Genomic DNA, 7609 nt, shown 5'->3' on the forward strand with positions numbered 1-7609 from the left:
TAGGAAGGGAAGGAGTCTGTTCAACAGGCTTCAGCAATCTCCTGGAGAGGATGAGGTTTCCTGGAGATTGGTGGAGGAACTCAGGGTTTCTATCAATACACAGGAACCAAGCAGGAACCAAGCAGAATCTTTAACATGCCCCTTATCCTGCACAAGAATGCACCCAAAAGGACATTAATATTCTCTTCTCGTCAATTTGGAAAGCCATGTTTGCAGAGGTTCTAAGAGGAGGTGGGGCTGAAGTGGTTTTATTTGTCAAGGCTTCTGGTGTCCATGGACTCAATTAACTGAACAGGCTATATGCTCTGTAGGAACTGATGGATGTGGGTATACCAGCTGACTTTCAGTATGATCAGTAATTGAGTAGTCACATCCAGTCAATTGAAAACCCTCAGGAACAACATTGAGGCTTCCAGGAGGGGAAAGCTGGCAGCATCCTGGCCTCTGATAAGCTGTCGGAGTGTTCTACTGTCCCACCATCTGGATTTGCCAGTTCCTACAACTGTGTTGGCCAACTCCTTCATTTGTAGAACTGTGTGTGTGTTTATTCATTCACACTCTGTGCTTTCCGTTTTCCCCGACAACGCCTGGCTGTGAAGATGGGAAGCCAGTTCTAGCCCTTGGAGGCTTCCCAAGGCACGACCACATTGTGCCAGCCACCACCTGCTACTCAAGCACAACAATCGGGACACACACCTCTGCCATCTCCAGCTGCCCAGAGGTGTGTGAATTTTCCCAGATCCCTCATAGTTGCCTCTGTGGAGCCATTCATGAGGCTGCATTGAATGCCAGCAGCCTGTTTTTCCCTTTGAAATTCCCAAGTGGGTGGGTGGGGGCATGGTTAACTCAGTGTTTAGGAACAGTAACCAGTTCTATTCCAGGCGAAGCCACTAACTTGTTCTATCAGTTTAGGCAGTCCCAAATCTTGCCACCTGGCCCAATTATAGTGACACTTGAAAGTCTGCTCTTCAATGACCTGGTCCACTCTAGTGGCCAGTGCAAAATGGTCAAGATCTCAGAGCTGACCTACTTTCTACTTGATGACCTGGCCTTGAAGGAGCCAAAACTGTCACAGCCATGGCATCCACAAAATGCAAGCCCCAGCAGAGTGGCCCTGTAGATCCTTGGTTGCCACAGGGCAGATCCTGCAGTTCAAAGCAGAGGGTGCTCTGTCTTGGCTCAAGGAAAGAGGAGGTGTTTTGTGGATGGGTGGTGGTGGAGCCAGCCTGAGGATTTAACTGTGAACATGAGAGGAATGAAAGGCTGGCGTTCTGGGCAAAGATAAGGGAGGCAAATATGATCCTGGGTTGTCTGGGGAAAAAGAGGGAAAGGCAGTTTGGGCTGGAAAGTAGGTCAGAGGCAATTTGTCAGCAGGCTACTCATTCAGCAAGGTCGGTGGGTGTCACAGTGGCCACACCTGGGGAAACTTGAGTGACAAAATATGGAACGACAAGGTAATAAGAAGCTGGTGGAGCCTCCTCAACGGAAGTAGGTGAAGTAGCGCTGGCAGCAGAACAAAGTGGGGGGCGGGGTGGGAGGAACTCTGGAACCCTGGCTGGATGACTGATAGTGAACATGAAGGACTGACCATAGCTTACCATCTCGGGTCAGCTTGACTGGCACCCTGTCATTTATGCTCCCCAAGCCTGTTAGCACCCACTCTACAGGAAAGAGAACTCAGGATTCAGAAAGGGAGAAAGTGGGTGTCAGGTCACACATGCAATGGAGACAACCTGGTTGGCTTGGCTTGGTTCCAGCACCTTGATTCCTAGACTGGCTTACCCGGAATCCTGAGCCCTGTGTACTGGATTCCTACTATGTGAGCTAAGCAGGAAGACAGAAAGCGTGGAATAAATAAGTTCTCAACAGGACACAGCAAGCACTGCCACAAACAGCCCCATGAACTAACTAACTGACTCAGTTTCTAAAAGCTGCAGTAGAAGCAAGTAGAGTTGACAGAAGGGTGATAGGATAGACCGTGTCCTCTAACATGTCCATTAAGTTTTAAGCCCTAAGCCCTAAAGATGTAGCTAAATTAGGAAACCTGGTCATTGCAAATGTAACTAGGTAACAAGAGAGCCTGGTGGGCCCTGGGTGACTGCCCTTCCTATAGAAAGAAAACATGCAGGGAGGAGTCATGAGAAGGGGGAGGCAGAGGCTGGGGAGCAGAAGCCACAGGATGCCAGCAAGACCAGCAAACTACCAAAACTCTCTCCCATCAGTCAGCCCTTGGAAGCAATCAACCAGCTGATACCTGGCCTTGGCCTTCTTGTCTCCCAGTACATTTCTACTGAAGCAGCCAGTTTGTGGATCCTGAATGACCCATGACCAATGCCATTCTTTCCCACCTAAGGGACCACAGTGTACCCTTACAATGTCCACCACTAGCAGAAGGAAACCCCAGTGTGAAAGTGCACTGCCATGAACAGAGGCCATGTCTGCACCACAGCTTAATGACAACCAAGTGTTTGTTTCCCACCTCTAACCAATTGCCTACCCACTAGGTCTTTCTCTTCCTATTTTGGATTAAATATGGACTATAGTGAGTCTATGACCGAAGGAACCATCCTAAAGGAAGTTGGGATGTTTGGTGAGATCACTCACACAGCAGAGGGTTGCTGTCACAGGAGATGAGACCACAAGATGACCACAAGCTAACTCACTTCCTGATAGCTCTTTGAATCATATAAATCATATAGCTTTTTGATATATATTCAACTCCACAAAACTGTTAATTTAATTTTTTATTATTTCTTTTGATGTGTACAGGTATCTGCATAGTGACATGCATGTATGTCTGCACACCCCATATGTAGTGCGGTGCCTGCAGATCCTCTGGAAACGGTGTTACGGATGGTTGTTAGGCACTATGTGAGTGCCAGGACCCACTGGGTCCTCTTTAAGGGCATCGAATGTATGCAGTGCTCTCGGAGGCAACAGAAGGTGTTAGATTCACCTGGAACTGGAATAACAGATAGTTGTAAGCCACTGTGTAGGTGCTGGGAATGGAACCAGGGATCTCTGGAAGAACAGTAAGTGCTCTTAACTCCTGTACCATCTCTCCTGCCACCATAGCTTTATTTCTTGAGAACCCATACTTCCCTGTGCTGAGCCTGGGCTTCATCAGTTTTAAGTGAACGGCCATGGTTATAAAAGGAATCTGTCAGCTCTGGGGAATTCCAGGGTCTGTTTTCATAATTATTCGCCCCTTTAAGAAATGAAATCAAAGCAGTGCTTGCTTTTGATACTTTGAAAAATCCCCTATTCTAAAATGTTTTTGTATATGAATATAAAAGCTGTGAAAATTGTACTCTAAAACAAGAATCTTCTATGACTCAAATGTAAGTCACTGGAATTATCAGGTGTCGGCCATAAGCATCCACTCCCTAATAAGCAAGCTGGGCATAGAGACATGTCTGAAGGAGAACAATAAATGTTTTCAACTGTAGATTTCAAATATAGGGGAAAAGAGCAAGGGCAACCCAGGCACCCTGTTGGCACTTAACCCTTGCTTTTCCCCTCCAGGAAAACTTCACTCTCCCACTCTTAGTGAGCCACTGGGACTTGGAGTGATTCAAAGGGCCCATGGGAGGGAATGGCATTATGTCTCTAGCCCGTTTCCCCCAGAGTCACGGTCTTCATTATGAATGCACAGCCCGCTTTCCCCCTCTTTCTGTGTGTGTGTGTGATTTTTACCTAATGTGTTGAGGTGGTGTGCCTGCATGTCTGTCTGTGCACCCTGTGCATGCAGTGTCCTCAGGGGTCAGAAGAAGCCGTCAGATCCTCTGGAACTGGATTTATAGATGGTTGTGAGCCACCATGTGAATGCATGGACACAAACCTGGGTCCTCTGCAAGGGTAGCAAATGACCTTAGCCACTAAGATCTCCAGCCTACAATCTGTCTTTAAAAAAAAAAAAAAAAAAAAAAAGCAAGCCAGGCATGGTGACACACACCTGTAATCCCAGCACTTGAGAAGCTGGGACAAGAGGAGTAAGAGGTCAAGGCCAGCCTGGTCAATAATGCTCAATAAAGCTAGTGTGGTTCGTGCCTGTAATCTTATATTAGAGGGGGAAGGGGAAACCTCAAGAGTTCAAGGTCATCCTCGGCTCCATAGCAAGTTCAAGACCAACATTCTATTACAAAACACCCATCACCACCACCACCACCACCACAAACCCTAGTCGAACATACCACAAACAAATTCTGCACCAGAAAGCAGTTGTCTTGGGGCAAGGAGCCAGGCTGAATAAGAAGCTAATTCACTCCATCCCAGATGCACTCTAATGGGGAGAACTTGAGCGCAGCCCATGCATGGTACTTAATTAATATACCAGTCTGGGAGACGGAAGATCCAGTTCTCAGTCCACTTCTGCCATTAACTATTGCATATCTTCAGCCGAGTTTCCTGACCTCCTTGGGTATCTTTTCCTCAAGTACAAACAGACAAGTACAGGGCATTTCCACCATGGCACTGGAAAGGCCTCAGCAACTGATCAGCTTGACCAAAAAGAAACAACCCCAACACGGTTACCATGGCCTTGCAGAAGTACCTGCAGCCCAGCCTGGGAAGGCACTGTCAAGAGAGTTGCTGGGGGTCTGGTGGAAGACTGGAGGACATGGGACCACGGTGGCTTTGTTCTCTCCTCCTCGAAGAAAGACAGACTCCAGGTCCTCCTTGTAAGAACCATTGACACAGAGGGTAAGAAGGGAGATGGGGGAGCAGTCGGACACCAGGATTCAGATCCTGCCCTCCATAACCAGCCGGTTCTGGTACCTTGCACAAGTTTTTTAACCCGTGTTTCAGTTCCCAGGCCATCAGAGCTGCCTCCAAAACCAGGCCACCAGTCTAGATAGGTATCAACCAGATAATGGTAGGAAGGAAGCCTTCAGAGAGAAAATCTTCTATTCCCTTCAAAGGTCTGTACACTTAGCAAGCTGGGTGACATTTGGCTGTGAGACTGGTGTGGCACCACCTCGTACAGAATCCACCCAGGGTTTCCTAGTCACACTTTCAGGACCAGAAAAGGTGTGGAGGTAGCAGGTACTCTCCTAAAATGAGAGGTGCCTCTCCTCGGGTGACACCCTTCCCTCTTGGAGTTCAGATCCATAGACTGGAAGAGGGAGTGGCTTCCTGTTAGTTCTAAACCATCAGGGGCCTATCAACTAGCACTAACCCCCACCCTATTAGCTCCCTTCCCAGAGAGGAGGAAGGGATCAGAACAGCCTAACAATGAATCACTAGCACCTCGCGCAATGACCCCTCCAAGAAAGGGTGGAGGAGCCCGTCAGACAACTGCCTACACAAACGGTGATTTTCAATAGCTGCAAACAAACCAGTTTAGTTCCAATTCCCATTTTGCACAAGACTGCTTTTCACAAAAACAATCTCCTGCAAACACTTGTGGATTGACATCAGTTAACCTCAAGCACTGGGCCTAAAAGGGAGCCAGTGCCGCCCCCCACCCCCCCACCCCAGGCAAGAGCGCTTTAGTTGCCAGGTCTTTCCTGAGATTTTCGCCCACAGATCTTGCGGAACTGATTAGAAACAAAAAGTTCAGCTGCTGGGGAGCACCCGGCAACCAAAGGGAACTTACTACGTGTCATGTTTATGTCAATTAGGGATTTCACACGTTACATTAGGGAGTATTCTCAGGCAAGGGTGGGATGGTGGATCACAGAGAGACAGAGAGATCACCTGCACTGAACACCGAGCCTACTTAGTCCAGGAGCACAACACATCCACAAATATTTAAACTCAGGGCAAGGGTCGTGCCTCGGCTTAGGTGCGTAGTTCTTCAGAGAGATGCACATCTTCTCAGGGGCCTCCTTCATATCCTCTACTCCGATACAGGATCCCCATCAAGGCATCTTAATGCATTTGGGGTACGGATTAAAGGCCACGGTCCAGACAGCACCATTCCCTCTAGTTTCCCCATTACCAAAATACCCTCCACAGCCTTCAAACACAAGGAAGGGTGGTCTCTGCATGCAATGGATTTCATACACTTTCCCTAAAAGCAAATCCCCGGAACTCACCCTCTTCATTCAAAAGGAGGCGGGGCACATTTGTCCCGCAACCTGTAACTACCTAGAGTAGGGAGAAAAGAGAGCCCGGGTGTGACCCTGCCTAGTCATCGGGACCCTAGAGCTCGGGGCCAGTTCTTTCTGCCCTGGAGAGCGTAGAAGTGCCTCTCCTTTGCGTTCCTTTAGGTTACCTGGCTCCCGCATCCGCCTGCATCTGGCACCTGCGCCGTCGGTTCGGCCGCCTTCTCCTCCTCCTCCTCCTCCGCGGCCAGAGGGCTACTATGAGCCGCTCGGGGGTCCCCGCCGCCCGCGGATGCTGACTGGCCGCCGTCTCCCACGGTCGACGAGGCGGCGGTGCCGAGCAGCCCGTGGGCCCCGTCTGCGTTCCCGGTCGCCACGCTGTGTACTAGCCACGCGTCCACGCGGGTGCGGGGAATGAAGGGGACTCCGAGCGCGCGCACTTCGTGCAGCAGCCGGCCTTTGGCAGGTAGCAGGGGGGTGCGTTCCCAGCCTTCCGAGGCCGAGAAGGGGCTAGAAGCCGAGGCGGGGCGGGTGGGGCAGAGTGGGAGCAGCTCTTCCCAAAGTGCGGCGGCCGGCGGCGGCAGGCAGAGGTCCTGGTCCACACGGAGCCCTACCAAGCTCAACAGAATTGTGAGTTGCAGGAGGCCGCCGCCCGCCCACCAAGGCTTCAGGAGCTTCATCTCCCACGGTGCGCCGGGGATGCCTGTGTCCACCCGGCTTGGCCAGCCGGAAAGACAATGGACCAGGGCGTACAAGGGGCCGTTGCAGCCTCACCCCAGCCAGGCACAAAGGCACTCCCTCGGCTGCCCACACAGTGCCTGGCGCGGCCGGGGATCCAGAGAGGCGGAGGAGACACCTGCAACACCCAGCTCTCAGAGCCCGCCCCATTGCCTGGCAACGCCCACAATTAAGTCCCGCCCCCATTCAAGCTTCGCCCCGCCCCGAGCCGCAGGCACGGACCCTGGGACACACTCATATCTGTTCTGGTCTGGGCTCCAGGCCTCTTTATAGGAGGGGTTTCAAAGCATTTTGGAATGGAAGCAGATTTAAAGCTCCCAGATGCCCCTGGCAGCAGGTAGTGACCTGGACCACTCTAGCTGAAAAACCTATGGGTGGGAGTGGAGGAAAGTTGGAGAAGTTGGGAGGAGACAGGATGTGTAAACTAGAGAGGAAAGTAGCCAGTTTTGAGCACTAATCACAGGTGGGCACAGGTGGGCGACTACTGGCCAGCACAGAGTTTAAGAGGAGTAGACCCTAAATTCAGATTGCAGCCCCATCACCAGACAGCGAGGGTTTCTTAATAATCAGTGTTTCTGTTTCCTTGTCGGCAAAACAAGGAGAATAGTACCCCAAATAGGGATTCAGGGAGATCAGATAAAATCTACAAAAGTCAGGAATCGATACAGATTCCAAGCCTCCTTTTCAGTGAAAGAATATTATATAGACACACGCACATATCTACACCCTCACAGAGTCTTCACTGTCCTCTAGACACACTTTGCAAATTGTTAGTCTTCTCTCATGGCATTTTTGCTTCATACCTGAGAGCTGAGAATACCAGC

At 50.4% G+C, this 7609-nt stretch overlaps 1 protein-coding gene across 1 annotated transcript in view; it reads right to left on the bottom strand.

Moving 5' to 3' along the window:
• Nfe2l3 (NFE2 like bZIP transcription factor 3) overlaps positions 1 to 6900 on the bottom strand; it is a 25125-nt gene extending 18225 nt beyond the window's left edge. The window contains exon 1 of the mRNA XM_085840612.1: positions 6218 to 6900. Coding sequence (XP_085696738.1) covers positions 6218 to 6727 — 510 coding nt within the window. The 5' untranslated portion in view covers positions 6728 to 6900. The remainder of the gene's footprint in view (positions 1 to 6217) is intronic.
• Positions 6901 to 7609: the final 709 nt, after the last annotated feature.

Source organism: Mus caroli, unplaced genomic scaffold (assembly GCF_978045245.1).
Source record: "Mus caroli unplaced genomic scaffold, Mus_caroli_1 scaffold_7, whole genome shotgun sequence".
Lineage (NCBI taxonomy): Eukaryota > Metazoa > Chordata > Mammalia > Rodentia > Muridae > Mus > Mus caroli.